The sequence below is a fragment of the Rhinatrema bivittatum genome, chromosome 18 (assembly GCF_901001135.1).
Source record: "Rhinatrema bivittatum chromosome 18, aRhiBiv1.1, whole genome shotgun sequence".
Taxonomy (NCBI): Eukaryota; Metazoa; Chordata; class Amphibia; order Gymnophiona; family Rhinatrematidae; genus Rhinatrema; species Rhinatrema bivittatum.
The window spans coordinates 16,717,059-16,737,013 of NC_042632.1; the positions used below are offsets into that span (position 1 = coordinate 16,717,059).

The 19,955-nt window shown below is 43.7% G+C and overlaps 1 protein-coding gene across 3 annotated transcripts in view; it reads left to right on the plus strand.

Moving 5' to 3' along the window:
* The window catches only part of PANK3 (pantothenate kinase 3), a 196,651-nt gene that overhangs the window by 99,123 nt on the left and 77,573 nt on the right, over positions 1–19,955 (plus strand). For all 3 annotated transcript variants that reach the window (XM_029583219.1, XM_029583221.1, XM_029583220.1), the window contains exon 6: positions 17,649–17,774. In XM_029583219.1, coding sequence (XP_029439079.1) covers positions 17,649–17,774 — 126 coding nt within the window. The remainder of the gene's footprint in view (positions 1–17,648; positions 17,775–19,955) is intronic.

Sequence of the window (19,955 nt, forward strand, 5' to 3'; positions counted from 1 at the left end):
TGCATGGAGTAGTCTATTGTTCCTAGGGTTGACTTCTTCCTGAATTTCTGTTACGTTCTGATTGAATTTGCAGGATTTTATCCCAAAAGAATCTTCCAGGTTGTTGCAGTGCGTTTCAGATGTGAGGGAAAAGGGTTGTGAGAAGGCAGGGTTTATGAATTTATTTAGCTGAGACCCAGTTGAGAGCTACTCGTTTACTGTGGTCAAAAGGACAGATTTTTTTTGAATGTGCCTTTTTTGAAGGTAGCACATTTGGCTGAGACTAGGTAAAGGACTTTCTCCATTGCGAGCCGCCTTTGGTGGAACTCAATTCCCCATCAATTGAGAGATGAAGCATGTTTTTTTAAAAGTTGACAAATGGGGGGAGGAACAAGATGGCTGCCTGAGTGGACGTCTTTTCTGCTGCTCTGCTTCCAGATTTCCTATTTTACTTTACCTGTATTATGCCTCATAAAAGGAAAGGGAAAGTTCGGGTTTTTCCAGCCGAATCCTGCATTCCCTCGGACCAGCTAGTCATCTCTGAATATGCCGTCCGTACCCTGGATTTGAGGGCTTCAAGTCCCACTGGCGTGGCGGGGAGAGGAGCTTCATTTTCGCCTGGGGAGGTGTCATTGAGCCCACTGGATCCATGACCACTGCTGCTGGCTTCTCCTCTGGGCGTCGCCGACACAGCTGATATGCCGGGTGATGGGCCTCACTGAGCAGCCTCAGTCAGATGGATTTGCTGGCGTTCGCTTAGACTCCCCTCACTGCTCTATAGCCAGAGGCTCCTGAGGGAAAGGGGAGTGGTTGGTGGAGTCAGCTCCCCGGTTTCATCGGAGGGGAGCAGCTATGTGGCTGGATCGGGAGTTGAAGTTTTTTGGCCCTTGTTGGAGATGAACAGCCCCGGTGCTTAGAGACTGTCTCTCAAAGGTTGGACTTAGTTGCAAGAGATCATCAGCAGATACTCTAGGAACATTCCTCTTCTATTCAAGTTTTGAATAATGGTATTAAAAGTTTGCAGGATTCTAGTGCCGTAATCATTTGGAAGCGTATGTCTTCTTTGAGAAGTCGGGAATCCATGGAAAATTTTCTGAGGCATTTGAAACTGTGATTGTTGAATTTTCCTAAAGTTCTTGATGAGTTACCACTGGTTACATTCAAGAGATATATGCATGAAGTCTTTAAAATTCCTTCAGATCCGCTCCCGCTGTAAAGAAGATCCTGTTTATCCCTCAGAGACAGAGTTCTACTTAGCCTTGTCCTCCTAATAATGTGGTGGTCTTCTCTAATCTATCTGAATATTTAGAAAATTCTAACGTGGAGGTAACTCAGAGACCTATTTTGCTTGTGTCCTTCTTTTCTGAGCAGGATCTGCGTCTGGTTATGAAATTTTATTTTAAGAGTTTAAATGTATCCTATTTTGGGGGCATGGTGTGAATTTATCCAAACCTAGCCAGAGCTACTCAATTACATCGCAAAGCTTTCCTGGTAATGCGTCCTGAAGTTACTGCTTTAGGTGCAAGTTTCTTGTTACGATACCCTTAAGCTATGTGATAATACTTATATCTTTTTCAGTCCAGAGCAATTGCGGGAGTTCTTGAATGCTAGAGCGACAGGTCCTGTAATTAATTTGTAGATCGTGTGTGTGGGGTAATTCAAGCAGCATTCTCGTAATATGTTCTTATTGTTCTCTTTTTTTTTCCTCCCCCTCTTGTTTCTTGGGGGAGGGAAGACTGATTTGTTTTCTTTTTTTTGTTGTTAAACATATTAGAATTTTCCTCTATTGTCCTCAATATTGTCTCTTAATTTCATTTGCAAAGTTTCTTTGTTATTATTTGTAAAGACTAATAAAAAAAAAAAAAAAAAGTTGACAAACTCCTAGAGGCGTGTATGTTTTGAGAAGCATCTTTGACCTAGTTTTATTAGCTTGGGTAAGGGTTGGGGAATCTTAATTATGAGTCCATTGTGAATATTAGTGATTTTTGTGTGTCAAAACATCTGGGTATTGATTTGTCATCTCAATTTAAATGAAGCTGAAGGGTTGTTTGTTTTGGTTTGTTTTTTATGACCATTTTGTACACAGCATAGTTTATTGGATATCACTGTTTATAAATTTTTCAAATATTAATAGTTGGGAATTGTTCCTGTGGGGAGTTTGAAGTTGACAACCAGTATAGCTTGACCAAAACAGAAATAATATGATCGCTAAGGTGACATCCAGAGACCATCATCACTGCTCTTTTCGACAGAAGCTGCAGTTTATGTAAACATTTTGCCCGAAGATCCACTGACAGTGAGTTACAATAATCATGACATGACAACATAAGCATGAAACACCATTTTTAGTCCATCAGCTGAGGGGTATGCTTTCGATTGCCTAACCATATAGAGCTTAAACATGGATTTTTGCACAGTGCCAGAGATTTATTCTTCCTCTGTAAACTGAGTCTAGGATGACCCCAAGACTTTGGTCCTTTGACCTCCAAAAGAGAAAATTAAACTTCCTGATTTCAATTGAAACTGGATGTTCTGAAAATCATACTTGCTGACCCAGAGGACTGCGCTTTTTTCTGGATTAACTTGCAAATAATTGGCTACCATCCAGCCTACAATACTCTCCAAACATTTATTAATGGAGGCAACTTAACTTTCCACATCCCCTAACAATGGATTGTAGAGGAAACCATCTCATTGCTTTTGGCTTCTTTACAGTGCTGCCTTGTCGCATATGTATCAAGCAGCATTGTACAGGGCTATGAAGGCACTGAGACTTATTCTACAATGGACAACTGAATTATTTTTTATGCTTCAACTTTCTTATCTGGAGGAAAATCCAATGGGATGTTAGTGTTACAGATACCTGACAAATGTTTTATGGAAGCAGCAGTGCTCTGAGATGTACATTAAATGATTTTTACTTATGCGCTGAATGTCAACTTTCTATATTCAGTATCTTGCAAGTTCAGTGAAATCCTTTAAGCATCACTTGACATGATCTCCTCCCCCTTTAAAAGATGGTTCTTTTTATATTTTGCATGAAAGAGGCAACTTGCTGACCCCGCTATTTTTCTGTAGGAAAATTTCATGTTGCATTACTCTATGGAAGCTGTATCATACAAGATCTGCTGGTATTTAACCATTTCATGGAGTTAGTCATGCCTAGAGATCTTCTTTTTGAGTTTTTAGTTTCATTTTCCTGGGAGTTTCAATGTTTAAAACAAAAAAAATAATCAATGGAAAACGAACTTTTCCATTGATGTTTCTCTTGTCATAAGTTATTTTTCAACAGATTTTGTTTGTTATAAAATTCCCAGGAAAGATTAAACAAAAACTGAAAATGAAGATCCCTAGTTATGTGTTACCTGATACACACTGACTTAATGGATAAAGAAAGAAATACAATGGTAACATTCCCATGACTGACTGCACAGATAGAGGCTGATATTAAACAAAATCCTAAGCTCTAAGATTTAGCACATAAGTTAGCTTCCTAATTTCACTTAAACGAAGGACCCTAAGTTTTCGGCTGAAAATTCACCTAAATTTAGGACTGCAATCATTTGAGTAAATTTAGGCACCTAAGTTAGGTGCGTAGTGCTGAAAATCCATGATAATATTTTTCCAGGTCTTTGTAGGCCTTCGTTTTTTAGGGTTTAAATTTAGGGTCCTAAATTTAGGCATTCAGCCCTAGTAAAATTTCAGAAGGGTCAATTTAGGAGCCTATTCTGAAAGTTAAGAGCCTTAAACCCTTTGAAAATTGACCCCGTCATGGTATATATGCACTGTAAGCACATCAACCTGGCCAACTGAAAAGTTCAGTTTAAAATGTGATAACTTCATATGGTGCTAAATGATTTCAGAAAGAGAATACCATTTGTTATTTTCTTTATTTTGATTTTTTTTGCTGGTGTCCCCTGCATGGCTGCTATAAAGCACCATCACTGTTGGACAAAAAGTTCTGTCATCAACTTCCCTAGGAACTACAGAGAAAGCTTGGTGTATACACTATAATTTAATGCTATATTCTTGGTAATATTTCAATCTCTCTGACTTCTTGATTTAGCTAGATTGAATTAAGTGTCTTGTTACAAAAGAGTTCTCTGAGATATTGCAACTCACATTGCTATTGCTGTTCTGAAATATCTGAAAGGAGATGTCTAAACCTCATCAGGAGGCGCCTGGGCAACATCACAAAAAGGCGCGCTCTTCAGGCGTTGCGCACTGTGCGTCGCACGCTGAAGGACACAACAAAGGGGCACTTCCCTTTGTGCACCCCTTAGTGCTAGCCTTAGTACTTACACTAAACCTTAAAAACTTTATTGCTGCAATCCGCAAGAAATGGCAAATTCTCAACCCCCTGAATACAGCAAGACCCACAGAAAGGAACTAAACTTGGATAACCCACAGAACGAAACAAGAAGAAAAACAAAGAAAAACTGCGAAGACCAACACACTAACATCACTCACATCAACACTAAGACCTACAGCAGCTATATAGCACTATCATTCCTACTATTTAACGCACAGTCCATAATAAAGAAAATACCCATAATCACCGACCTACTCGACGATTACAAGCCGGATTTCATAGCAATCATGGAAACATGGATAAAAAACACTGACCCAGTCTTAATCAACCAAATCAATAACCCTATCTACAGAACATTTTCAATCCCCAGACCAAAAAAGAAAGGTGGAGGCATAATGCTAATCATAAAAAAAAAACAAAACCTTCAGATGAAATTACTTCCAAGTAACACCCACACACCACTGGAAATTTTACTATTCGACTCACCAAAACTACAAATCTGTCTTGTATACTGCCCCCCCAATTCACTGGATAGCAACTGCTCACCACTTATAGAATTCTTCTTGACCAAAATAACTATCAACAAACCCATATCATCTTAGGTGACTTTAACATCCACATCGACACCATCCCCCACATGTACCTTAATTATAGATGCTCTCTCATCCCTAGGAATTAGTCAAATCATCAATGGCCCAATGCACAAAGCAAGGCACACACTAGACCTCTACTTCATCAATACTAACATATGGACTAACTACCAAACAAGGATCACGAATATACCCTGGTCGGATCACTCTATAATCCACTCCAATCTGACTTCAAACTTTAAATTTACTACAAGAAAAAGCCCACCTAAATCCTTCTCCTACCGACAATCCTTTTGCATTGAAACACTTCAAGAAAATTTACAAACAGAACTAACAGGCAGGCATATCTAATGCAGAGGATGCTTCTTCATCCTGGCTCACCATCACTAAAACAATAGCAGACAAGATAAACCCCATGATAAAGAAAACAATAAAAAACCCAAAACACCAGAACCAATGGTACAACGACAACATCAGATCAGCCAAACGTGAACTCAGAAAAAAAAAGAGAAAACATGGAGGAACAACAAAACCACCACACTACTGAACGCCTACCGATCACGGTTAGCGGAATACAAAACAACTTATCCACAACGCAAAAAAAGACTTCTACTCAAACAAAATAAACATAAACGGAGCCCCTCACAATCACCAATCCCCCAGCTCGCTCGCTCCCTGCCTTAAGCAACACCAACCCTCCACCTGATACATTCACCTGCAATGTGAGAGATCTCGGCGTCTATCTTGACCAACATTTAAATTTCAAATCTCACATCCACAATACCATAAAAACTGGCTTCTTCAAATTGCACATCCTAAAGAAACTTAAACCTCTGCTATATGCCCAAGACCTCCGCACAATCCTACAGGCAACTATTTTAACTAAACTGGACTATTGCAATTGTTTATTGCTGGGCCTCCCTCTCTCCACTATCAAACCCCTCCAACTTTTACAGAATGCCATGGCCAGAATCCTAACAAACGCACGTAAATCGGATCACATTACCCCTATCCTAAAAGACCTCCACTGGTTACCCATAACATCATGCATAAAATACAAAACACTCACCATCCTCCACAATTTATTGTACAATCAAAATCACACTTGGCTCGAGAATGCACCTCTTTTCCGATCAGCTACCCGCCCCTCCAGATCCAACCTTGCTCACCACACCTCAACCAGAGAAAGGGCTTTCTCTATTGCCGGTCCTTCCCTATGGAACACCCTGCCCACGGCCCTCCATCTAGAACCTAACCTGTCTAAATTTTAAAAAGGGCTCAAAACCTGGCTCTTTACTTTAGCATACCCAGACGTTGACCAAACTTAGCTTGCACTCTAACCCCGCAGCCCACCCTTCCCCTCTCCTCCTCCTCTGCCTCTCCTTTTCTCCCCCTTTCTTCACCCCAAGCAAAGACTCCAAAATATAGTGTTTCTCCCCCCTAAGCAATGATGCCTAAATTCTGTTATTAGTTTCCCCTCACCCTCCTTTAAGCCTGCCATACCATTCCCCACCCCCCCCCACCACCACCTCTCTCTGTCAACTGCCATCACTGGTCTGGTTCCTACCAGCCCACCTGTACATAGTGTCTATTGTTAATTTTATTTTCTTCAAATGTTCCTATCAAATTTCTCTTTCCCTATCCTTCCTACTGCTGTCCTCTCTCCTCTTTCATTACTGCTCCCCCTTCCCTTTTTATTGTATTTCTCTCTTGTTGTTTTCTTACAATGTAAACCGTCATGATGTTCCGACGAATGTTGATATAAAAAAAAAAACAAATAAAAATAAATACCAACACAACCCAAGAATGCTTTTCAATATCATTCAAAGCCTAACCAAATCTTCCAATGACCAAATATCATCAACCTCCAAGATCACAAATAACCTCATAAATAACAACCTCAACAACTTGCAAGACCTGAAAATACAGATCAATCAAACACCAAGCTGGCCCAACTTTGATACAGCATCTTCACTGGAAATCCAAAAGATCATCAAAAAAATGAACCCAGCTAAACACCCTATTGACTGCATACCCATGACGACGATCAAAGCCATCGAACCATCAATAACCAAAACATTAACCGACATCGTAAACCTATCCCTCACAGAAGGAAACTAGCCCGAATGCCTAAAATCAGCAATTATCAAACCCATACTGAAAAAGACCAACCTTGATCCAGAAAACCCACTGAACTACCGACCCATATCAAACCTACCTTTCATTGCCAAAATCATCGAAAAAATCGTCCACTCCCAACTCAGAGACCACCTTGAAGAAAACAACATCCTAATACCCACACAATTTGGCTTCAGGAAACAACTGAACACTGAGACACTACTACTATCATTAAATGACACCGTGCTCAAAAATTTTTAAAACGGCCACAGCTACCTTTTAGTCCTACTTAACCTATCAGCAGCCTTTGACATGGTAAACCACTCAGTCATGATTGACCGTCTATCTGAAATTGGTGCAAAAGAAAAATCCCTACAATGGTTCACATCCTATCTATCACAAAGAACCTACCAAGTGTTGATAATGACACCCTCTCAAAAAAAAAAAAAAAAAAGACAGACACGGGAGTTCCCCAAGGCGGGAGTTCCGCTCTATCTGCGACACTCTTCATCATTTATCTGTTCCCGATATGCCACTTCCTCTCAAACCTTAAACTGACCCATTTCATATATGCGGATGATATCCAAATATTAATCCCAATACACAACTCTCTGGAAGACACCTACAAAAAATCAGCCACCTACCTCACCAAAATGAAGCAACTACTAACCAAAATGAAACTCATCCTAAACTTCAATAAGACAGAAATAATCTTACTGGATAGAAAGAACATCGCTCCTCAACTACCACCACTCAACCTAATGAACCAAAAAGCTGCAGTCTCACCTGTCAATCGTGCCCGCAACCTTGGAGTCATAATTGACAATGAACTTTCCTTCAAGAACCACATCACTACTAAAATCAAAGACTGATATCACAAACTACTGACCCTATGTCATCTAAAACCTTTCCTTTCCCCCAATGACTTCAGAACAGTCCTTCAACTTCTCATCTTCTCCAACCTGGACTACTGCAACTCCTGCTATTCAACGTACCTCTCAACACCATCCATCCACTCCAAATCCTCCAAAATACAGCCATAAGAATACTCGCTGGAACTAAAAAAACATGACCACATCACTCCTACACTTACATCACTACACTGACTCCCAATAAAATTTAGGATAGAATACAAAATACTATTCATATTACACAAAATAATATACGAAAAACAAACAAACTGGCTAAGTACATCCATAAAACTGCACTCTCCAAACACAAACCTCCGCTCAGCTAATAAAGGTCTATTAAAGACTCCACCTGCTGGTTCCAAACAACTCACCTCAACTCGGAAGAGAGCCATATCCCTAGGAAGCCCCAAACTCTGGAACACCCTCCCAATCGAACTTAGACACAGCAAAACTTAAAAACCTTCAAAAATTAAAAACCTTGATGTTTACCAAAGCCTACCAACTCACCCAATGACTCTCAAGCATCACTTCCCTCCTACTGACCCTATGCAAACATGTGGAGCCAATGCAAGCACGTAATATAACACAGAAACCGAAACTGTATAGTTTGACATCTGAGCTACGTTTATAAAGCCTACAATATCTATATGTTAACAGTCACAGGAACCTTTTGGAAACTCTGTTAAACATCGAAACTTTGTAAACAGTTGTGATGGCGAAACCGAACAACTGTATATAAAACTCTATAAATAAACTCTACAAGTTCTGCACTGTGGAGTATTTAGTTTATTTCAGCTGTGGTCACTTGAATGGAATGAGACAGGGTACAATGGACAACCAGAAGACCAATGAGACAATAGTTTGGGCATGTGATTTCCAGTAGGAATGTGCTATTGGTTGTTTTGACATGTGGCTATGTATGAAATGTCCAGAAAATTACTAGATGTTCCATGAGTAGGCTATTGGATAATATATTTGAGCAATACAGTGAGTGATAAATTGTGATTAATTTAGAAAAGATGGAGCTAAAATAAATATATTGAATCTTGGAGCAGGGGACATTTTACCTGGATTCATAATAATGACTGTAGAAAAGGGCCAATTGTTCCATCCACTCTGCCCAGAAAATGTCTTATGGTAATATCTACTGCACTGTGTAGGTTGCCCCAGGTTTCTTAGTCCATTCGGTTACCCCCAAGCCTTATGATAAGGGTAGTAATATTTACAATCAAAAACCAAGCGACTGTCAAACCCATAAAAATTTACTGCTAGCAACATTTTTACTGGGTGAGGAGCCTTCCTGAAAATTCCAGCAGTACTGACATGCTTTGCTTTTGGACTTGTAATCACAAATGGACAAATTAGGGAACAACTAGTTTCCAATTTAAATACAAAAAAATGACTAGCTGATGGGATTAAATATTTTGTTGCCAACTTATCATAATATTTCTTCTGTTAAAAATAAATATATTTTTATTATCTTGAAAATTTGTAAAACATTTCAATTTTTTATTTTAAATATTTTGTATATTTTTTATAGTAAGAGAAAAGACCTCAAGCCTGGCAAAGTTATCTGACACACAAACTCATCAGCCAGTGGTTTCAATCACCGGTCTTTTTTTCTCTTTTTTTAATTGAATTAAAAAATGATGAACTCAGTGCGTGTTCCTTCTGAATGTATTGTGAATCACTTATTTCTTAGCGTGTAGCAGATGGACTCAGAACAAGTGGGTATAGTGTGCTCGTGCTAGCAGTTGGAGACGGATCTGACGTCAGCACGGGTACATATACCCCCACAGGAAGTGAAGCAACTCAGTAATTTCCGTCTCCAAAGCAGTTTGGAGCGCCTGCACGCTCGCTGAGCGTGTTTTCCAATACTACTTTCTACTTTCCAAATTTCTCAGAAGACGAGCCCCGCACTCCTGCGGTGATACCCTTGGGTCCCTCCCCCAGTTGAGTTTCCTGAGGTGGTTTCCGCGACCCCTCGGAGGTCTATGCCTCGGTCCGGTGGCCGAACCGCGGCAGGGATCTAGCCCCCGAGCGAGAAGGGCTCGGGCCTGGCTGCGAGGCGCCTCTGTCCCGGCGAGGACTTAGCCCCGAGCGAGACGAGTTCGGCGGCTTAGAGGCAGCGGGTGCACTTCCTCAAGCGCGGCGGTGAAGGTATTTCCCCTCTCCCCTCGCAGCCGGAGACCGCCCGGGTTACGGCTGGGAAGCGCCGAGGATCAGGTAAGGTGTACATCTTTTACTTTTGGTCTCCGAGGTACGAGGATTGGCGGCGTTGCCTGCATGCGGCACGCCGTGGAGGTCGCCATTTTGTCTGCCTTGTTCAGGTATTGAGCGCCCATGGATAGGCGCCTGTTGATGGGCAGACCACGCAGCATATAGATTGCTAAGCGTATATTATTGAGCGCATATTGCTGAACGCATATTATTGAGCGCATATTGTTTATTATTGAGCGCATATTGCTGAATGCATATTATTGAGCACTTATTGTTTATTATTGAGCGCATATTATTGAGCGCATATTATTGAGCGCATATTCTTGAGCGCATATTAGTGGGCTCATATTATTAGTGGGCTCATATTATTATTGAGCGCATATCGCTGACACATAAGCGCCGGTGCCCTGCATTCGCAAGACGCGATGGAACACCTAAACGCCCGGTGTCTCCAGAGGTGGCACCTCCTGCTTCCGGTGTGAAAGCTCTTGGCCTGTGCTCAGCGTGCCAGCTTAGAGCCACGCAGAGCGAGGAGTCAGACTCCCTTTGTGCCCAATGTGAGGAGGCCGAGGGAGCCTCGGGCCAGGACCAGTCTCAACCGAGGTTTACCGACAGTTCCCCAGGGGCCACCCCGGATCTAGCGGGCCGTCTCGAACAGCCAGGAATCCCGGGGGACCCTGATGTCTCACGAGTCTGAACCCCCCGAGGAGGGGGAACTTCCCTCGGGGATAGAGCCATTTCGAATATGAGGCGGTTCTTTCCCAAGGAGGATCTCTCCGACCTGGTCTCTCAGTGCCTGACGGAGTTGGCTATTCCAGGCCCCAGCACCATGGAGGCATCTACGCAGAACCCCCTGCTGGAGGGTCTTCATCCCACAGCCCGCCATTTCCCCTTCCTGCAAGCGGCACAACAGCTGATCGATTTGGAGTGGAATGCGCCGGAGGCCTCATTCAAAGGGGGGGTCGGGCCCTGTCCGGCATGTACCCCCTGGACCCAGCAATCAAGGATATGCTGGCGTGCCCTAAGGTGGACGCCTTGGTTAGCGCTGTGGTCAAGCGCACTACCATTCCAGTGGGGGGGGGGCGGGGGGGGCGGCGGCCCTCAAGGAGGCTCATGACCAACGCCTGGACGCCATCCTGAAACAAACCTTTGAGGTGGCAGCTCTGTCTCTGCGAATCGCAACCTGCTGCACAGTGGTAACGTGTTCCTGTTTGTCACAGGTCAGGAACAATGCTCCGGCAGCAGACATGGAGTCAGCTCTCTCGTTCTTTACGGATGCTGTCTCCGACCTAGTCCGTACGACAGCCAAGGGGGTCTCCTCCTCAGTAGCAGCCAGGAGGCAGCACTGGATACGGAACTGGTCAGCCGACGCTCCTTCTAAGACACGTCTCACTAGAATGCCGTTCAAGGGGTCTCTTCTGTTCGGCAGCGACCTAGATAAACTGGCCAGCACATGGGGTGCCTCTCCAGTACCTCGACTGCCGGAAGACAGGTCCAAGAGGAACCAGCGCACCTTTCAGAGGCCCTCCAGAGGTAGAAGCTCCCTATAGGAGTCGCTACCAGGCACCTCGTCCTCAGGCCAGGAACCAGTCCTTTCGGACCAAGCAGCACAAGAGGGGAGCCGGTTCGGGTCCCGGCCGCACCCCACAACGAGAATCAGCCGATCCATCCGGGGGACGAAGCCATAGGGGGCAGGTTAACCCTCTTCTACCCCAGATGGGTCGAGATTACGTCGGACCAGTGGGTCCTCGCCATCATCCGAGAGGGGTATTATCTGGACTTCCATCACATCCCTCCGGACAGGTTTGTGGAATCCACAAGAAGGCAGCATTGGAAGCTACCCTGGTGAGGCTCCTGTCCTTGAAAGCCATAATCCCAGTACCTGCATGGGAAATGGATTCTGGGCACTATTCCATTTATTTCATGGTACCCAAGAAAGAGGGCACTTTCCGGCCCGTATTGGACCTCAAGTCAGTCAACCGATACTTAAGGGTCCCGAGGTTTCGCATGGAAACTCTGCGCTCAGTCAAGACCGCAGAACAGCCAGGGGAATTCCTCACGGCCTTAGACTTGTCAGCCTACCTGCATATCCCGATCCATCGGGATCATCAGCGCTACCTACGCTTCAAGGTTCTGGGACGACACTTCCAATTCCAGGCTTTGCCCTTCGGGTTAGCCACGGCGCCGCGGACCTTCACCAAGGTGATCGTAGCGGTGGCAGCGGCGCTCAGACGGGAAGGAATCCTTGTCCATCCCTACCTAGATGATTGGCTGATTGGCTGATCAGGGCGAAATCCCGAGAGGAGAGCCATCGGGCAACCAACAGAGTGATCTCCCTGCTGGAAAGCCTGGGATGGGTAGTCAATCTAAACAAGAGCTGCCTGCACCCTTCCCAATCACTGGAATACCTGGGAGTCCAGTTCGACACCCAGGCAGACAGTCAGCCTCACCACCAAGAGAAGGTTAAAACTCCAGACGCGTCTACGGTCCTTGATGGGAGCCAGCCGGCCCATAGCTTGGGACTATCTGCAGGTTCTCGGTCTCATGGCATCCACCCTGGAAGTGGTACCCTGGGCGCGGGCCCATATGAGACCACTAAAACGCTCCCTCCTCTCTCGATGGAGCCCACGCTTCTGGAATTACTCCGTGCATCTACCAGACTGCGGGCCCAGCTATGGTGGTGGTTGCAGTCCAACCACACGAGCAGGGGGTCGAAGATGTCCTCCCCCACATGGACTCTGCTCACCACAGATGCCAGCCTGAGCAGATGGGGAGCACACTGCGAAGAGCTAACCGCCCAAGGGCGGTGGAACAGAGAAGAGTCGGGGTGGAACATCAACCGTCTAGAGGCACGGGCAGTCCGATTAGCCTGCCTGCGATTTGCTCACAGACTGAGGAACAGAGCAGTCAGAGTGATGTCCGACAACGCCAGCACGGTGGCATACATCAACTGACAGGGCGGAACCAGAAGCCAACAGGTGTCCCTAGAGATAGCCCCGCTGATGGCTTGGGCAGAGGCGAATCTCCAGGACATCTCCGCCGTCCACATTGCCTGAAGGGACAACACCGCGGCAGACTTCCTCAGCAGGGAAAGCCTAAATCCGGGAGAATAGCAGCTGTCCCCCTCAGCCTTCCATATGATTGTGGATCAGTGGGGGACTCCGGACATGGACCTATTAGCGGACAGGTCCAATGCTCAAGTACCCAGATACTTCAGCCGCAAGCGAGATCCGTTCTCTCATGGGATCGACGCCCTGGTTCAGCCATGGCCTCCAGGGACCCTGCTATACACCTTTCCGCCGTGGCCCCTGCTGGGCGCCCTTATACACAAGATTCAGAGGCACAGAGGCCTAGTTCTTCTAGTAGCATCAGACTGGCCAAGAAGACCCTGGTACGCGGACATGAGAAGACTACTGACAGGGGAGCCCCTAACCCTGCCTCCTCTCAGGGACCTGCTTCGTCAAGGTCCCATCCTCCACGAGGATCCGGCTCAATTCTCTCTTACGGTCTGGCCATCGAGAGGGCTAGAATGAAGAAAAGAGGTTACTCGGAGCCGGTGATAGATACACTCCTCCGAGCTCGCAAGTTTTCCACATCCCTCACCTACATAAGGATCTGGAGAGCATTTGAAGCCTGGTGCGACACTCATGGCACCAATCCACATGCGACCACAATCCCTATTGTTCTGGATTTCCTGCAGGATGGGCTTCAGAAGGGTCTCTCCCTAAGCTCCATCAAGGTTCAGGTGGCTGCGCTGTCTTGCTACAGTCCCAGGAGGGATGGCAAGACCATTGCCACGCACCCAGATGTTTCCCGCTTCCTGAAAGGAGTCAAGCACATTCGTCCGCCACTGAAGTGGCCAGTGCCCCTGTGGAACCTCAACATAGTTTTGGATTTCCTCACGGGATCCACCTTCAGACCCCTTTGGAGCCTGTCTCTCCGTTCGCTAACTTTGAAGATGGTGTTCTTGCTGGCAGTGTGTTCCGCACGCCGCATCTCAGTGCTACAAGCGCTGTCCTGCCGTGATCCCTTTCTGAGAATCACTCCAGAGGCTATCCATCTTCGCACGGTTCCCTCTTTCTTACCTAAAGTAGTCTCACAATTTCACCTCAACCAAACCATATCTTTGCCAACCACGGCGGGTTTGAAGAAATCAGAAGAAGGGCGTTTGCTACGCCATCTCGACATCGGCAGATTGCTGCCCAGATACCTGGAAAAGACAGAAGCAGTACGAAAGACGGACCATCTGTTCGTCCTTCACAGCAGGAAGAAGCAAGGGGAAGCGGCCTCTCGGCCCACCATAGCCCGCTGGATCGAAGTTATCAGAGCGGCCTACGTAGAGGCCGGAAAGTCACCACCTCTGCAGGTCAAGGCTCATTCCACCAGAGCGCAGGCGGCCTCTTGGGCAGAATCTAGGATGCTGTCGCCCGCGGAGATATGTAAGGCGGCGACATGGTCCTCCCTCCATACCTTTTCCAGATTTTACCATCTGGATGTCCAGGCCAGGGAGGACACAGCATTTGCGAGGGCAGTCCTACGCGGTCCTCAGGCAGCCTCCCACCCAGTTCGGGAGTAGCTTTTGTATATCCCACTTGTTCTGAGTCCATCTGCTACACGCTAGGAAATGTTGAGATTACTTACCTGATAATCTCCTTTTCCTTAGTGTATGCAGATGGACTCACCATCCCGCCCGGCTGCCAGTATACATGGATTTTTGCCACTTCCAGGTAAGACATGTCATTTCTTACACGAGAGCATCCAGTCTACCAGGTGTCGACGCCTTCCGGTTGGAAGCGCTGGCGGTCTCCAGCTACTATCAATCGGTCAGGGGAATCCTGTTTCACTAATTCATTGATTGGTCAGTACACATATATCCATAACAGCTTTTGCAAGGAAGATTACTGAGTTGCTTCACTTCCTGTGGGGGTATATGTACCCGTGCTGACGTCAGATCCGTCTCCAACTGCTAGCACGAGCACACTATACCCACTTGTTCTGAGTCCATCTGCATACACTAAGGAAAAGGAGATTATCAGGTAAGTAATCTCAACATTGTACTACAAGGCGTGTCTGCTGTTATGAAAATGATTTACCAAACGAGTTAACATTGCCCAAATAGAGCTGGTTTCAATCTGTTCACAAGATATAATGTGAATTGTTTTTGCTATTGTTGCAACAGAATATCCAGCAATTTGGCTGCCATCGCATACCTTTCTTGGAGGGTCTATCTGGAGGAGGCCCATGGTGTTAGTTTAAAGGGGGGAAACTAAATTTAAAAATGTGGAAACAACATTGTCAAAGTGTTTGCACTTTTAAAATATTTCTTGTTTTGTGCTCTTATGATTACTAATGCTTAATTGATCTCTAATTTCTTAGTAAATTTCCTGTATAGGATAATAGTATTGTGAGTGTTCTGTTTATAATAAGGAAGTAATTCCTATCTGGATTATAGAATTGTGATTGTGAGGATTATCCTATGTATTCTTGTGTTTGAAATATTGAAATGCAATTAAAAATAAAATTAAAAAAAAAAAAAGAGAATATCCAGCAATTTGGTATTGTCAACTGAATGTTGAATCGTGGCAACTTAAATTTGACAAGATAGCCCAATAGGTAAACTCTTCAGAACGGAGCAAACTTCATGTGTTCTCAGAACGGGAAATTTCACACGTTAAATAAATCTGAAACCTATCCCGACATCTTGATGGAAATAGGCACTTATCTGTGTGTTCGCTTTTCAAATAACAAGTCTCTGCCATTGATTGAAACTACTGGCTGATGAGTTTGTGTGTCAATCAGATACTTTGCAAGTCCTGAGGTCTTTTCTCTTACTATAAAAAATATACAAAATATTTAAAATCAAAAATTGAAATGTTTTACAAATTTGCAAGATAATAAAAATAAATATATTTTTAACAGAAGGAATATTGCGATAAGATGGCAACAAAATATTTAATTCCATCAGCTAGTCATTTTTTTGCTTTTGGACTTGGCCATAGAAGCAGTCCTGTGCTTTTCCCTTGTGTGCATATCAGTACCCCCAGACTGTAAAAGTCGGCCCCTGTGTTGGTTGCTGTCTGAATACAATCCCCCCCCCCCCCCCCCCCACCGCCACCACTGTCAGTGGAGAGTGAAGTTGCATTAAAAGTATCAAGGCTTATTGGTTGAGGGTAGTAATCCGCATGCTTCTGATAAGGGTAGTAACTTGGACCGAGCAGGTTACCCCCATACGTTCTTTTCTTCATTTCTGTCTTCTAACCTTTAGGGATCCACAGTGCCCCTTTGAATTAACAATCCAACACTAAATCCAAGTTGATGACTGCAAACCATATTTCTCTTGAAGTTTGGATTCTATGCTTTTGTATTTTCTTTAGTATACAAAACATCACTTACAATTTTTATTGTGTCTTACAGAGCATCTCAGATTTTCACATATTCATGCAGTGAAATGGTCTGCTTGGGGATCCTGTTACGGATTCAGACCGTGTACACTGGTGTCCTCCTGCTCAGGGGTTCTGACTTGGGGGGCTAATCTCATATAAACACACGCAATTTCTGGGATTATACCCAGAATCTGATCCCCTTCACAAATAGCCACACACAAACTTTGATTCAGTACATCTCGGTTCCAGGTATTTAGGAAAATAAGTTTATTTGAGCAATAGGAGGATAGAACAAATAAAATCAGATTACACAGAAGAAGTAATGGTAGATTGCTATATAGATATAAAAAGCATACATTTCCAAAGGATCAGCCGTACCATCACATCCGCCCCTCTCTTTCTCAGCGTCCCTCCTTATACATTACAAATGCTTGTGGAAAAAGCAATGTTCCCTCCCTCTGAGTTCTTATCAAATTTCAGACACAGCTATGTGGCCTTCATTCTCTCTCTCAGGCTTTAGTATGTTAATTGCTAGCTTTCTCATCCTAGACTTAGTGGAATAACTAAATAAGCAGACTCTTGCCTGTTCATAAACATTTCACAGAGTAAGACAGTAAATAGGAATTCACAGAGGTTGGCCTGTGGCCTTCAAACTAGTGTGTGTCTGGGTGAAAACTCTGAATCCATACAGCCTATCCTCTGTATAAAAGTAACAGAAAATAACTCCAGCAGATCCTCTGAGGAAGCGCACACTGTGAACAGAATGAAAGGGCTTGGAATGTTTAGCCTGCATTCTGACTCTCTCCGTTGCTTGATAATTTGAGTTTCAAAGTTCAGTTTTTCATGTTGGTATCACTTTCTCATGCTGGTGTTCCAGGAGCTAGTACCGTGTTTCTCAAACGATCCAATCCACTGCTCTGAATTTGCTGTTGACTTACCCTAGAATTTATACTGTTAATGTGCCATTCCATACACTTTCTAGTGAATGATCATTTATACTTTTATCAGTCACTTGTATTGAAACTTTGCTGAGAGAAAATTTTTGCTTTCCTCAAGATACTTTTGACTGCAGTACTTACCACATTGCATTGCCATTAATCTTACGCATGCTTTCATTTTTTTTTTCTGTTTCTAGAAAATTAGCAGAGTTGTCTTTGTTGGGAACTTTTTGCGTGTGAATACCTTATCTATGAAACTTCTGGCATATGCACTGGACTATTGGTCAAAAGGCCAGCTGAAGGCATTGTTCCTAGAACATGAGGTATAGTAAGAATCACTAAGCACTTTCAGTATGAATTTTTCTTACTGTTTATGTTTGGTCCCGCCAAAGTCTTGCTCTAACCTTACAACTGTATGCTGTGGCTTGTCCTCCATGTCAGAAATCTAGTTAATGTAATAGTTACTTGCAGAAGGCCCTAGAAAGGAGGCAAGAGACCCAACCACACCTCACCACCATTATTTTATTATATAAATTGCTATTTTTCATTTCTGATGTATTTTTGTGATGTATTGCTATTGCATTATTTTCTTGTTTTGTGAACTGCTCTGGGTTTGACCATGTCTGAGGAAAGTGGTATACAAACATAAGTATTCTTGTTACCCATTAAAGCTTTCAAACTCTCCTCCACCATAAGCAGAGCCTTCTCTCTAGCCGGTCCCACTATTTGGAACTCCTTGCCTCATAACATCCGCATGGAGACATATACACCCACTTTCAAAAAAAAAACTAAAGACCTGGCTCTTCCAGCAAGCCTACCCTACGTCACCCCCCATCACATAAACTTCTTCTGAAATGGATAACCCCAATCCACAATTGTGAACTCGGCCTGAATATGGATTACGATATGCCTCTGATTTTGGTACTTTGAACTGTTATAATTTTATGTTTATAGTTATTTATATATATATATATATATATATACACATATAGGTTATAGTATGTAAATCAATACCCCCCTCCAGTGTATTGCTTCCCTGGTTTTGTTAAGGGCTACGCCCTAAAGTTAACTGTATTTATCTGTTCTTTGTAAGGGCTTCGCCCATAAAGTTCATGTTTTACTGTGAACCGATGCGATGTGCGAACGGACATCGGTATATGAGACATTAAATAAATAAATAAATAAATACATACATAAATAAAATAAATACCCAAGAAAATGAGGATTCTATCCTATCCCGACCCTAAAAATTTGCATTTATGCGCAAAGGAGACTAGCTATGATCTCTGGATCTCAAGGATGTTTAAATCCACATAGAACGCCATCTCCAGTACCACATACTATCTTTTTGGCCTGGTAGCCTCCTGGGTTTTCACAAAATGTCTAGCGATTGTCAGTGTTTTTCTTACTTGGATGACTAGTGAGTTAAGAGCACAGTACAAGCAGGAGCAAACAAATTTATATCCATCACATCCAGGCTTGTCATAAATTACCCTAAGTCCAGCTTAAGTTCATCACTTATGCTAGACACAACTTAGGTGAAAGCCTGCCCCCCCCCCCTTCAACAGGCTCTCTGAATTAATAGGTATGGTGAATGAAGTTTTTCAGACCCAACAGATGTCATCCTGGGACATGCCGAGGATGTTGGACCACATGATATTGACAGTCCATGTTGCCACTATGGCATGTCTCCATATGGGATGAACCCAGTGGACGTTGATGTACCAGTTCACTGAAGGGCTAAAGTAGCGCCTCTGTGTTTTAGGACAGCTCAGACACTCCCTGTCTTGGTAGATCTTTCATGCCAGTCTGGTCTTGCTTACTCTTCCAAATTTTTCTGATAAATGTCTCCAGTCTGAGCTGGGGAGCTCAAGGGCTTCACACCCAGGGCAGCTGGTTAGTTCCTTAAAAAAAATATGATCAATTTCCTAGAACTATGGGCTTTTATGAATTCGACACATTTCAGAATCAGATGGCCAATAAAATTATCTTAATGCAAATAACCAGATAGCCATGTGCTACCTAAACAAGCAGGGAAGAACAGGTTCAGAAAACTGTAGGTGTAGAACTGGCCATTCCTCACAAGAGAAATTTTCTTTTTAGACAAGCTTTCAGAGATCTGTGTGAATCCCAGCCTTAGTCTATTAGCTATTTGATCTTGTTTTGGTTATTATTATTTTTTTTTGTTTATGAATTTACTTTTGTAAACTGCCCTGAACTTTAGAGGGCAGGGTATATAAATACATTTAAATAAATAAATGACAAGCGCCCCATACCTAGCAGGAAGAAAGATCACCCTGCCTCAGATTCTGGACCCCCATGACTGGCCTCTGTATTCAGGAAGTTGCAAACAGAATATTTCTTGAATTCGGAACACCCAAGATATTCAGAACCTCACTAACAGGAAAGTTCTAACTTTCTACTCTGGGAGACTAACTGGTGTCAGATGCCTTCTTTCCTCTAATTTCCCTGGTTGCAAAGACCTTAATAAAATTCAGAGACCA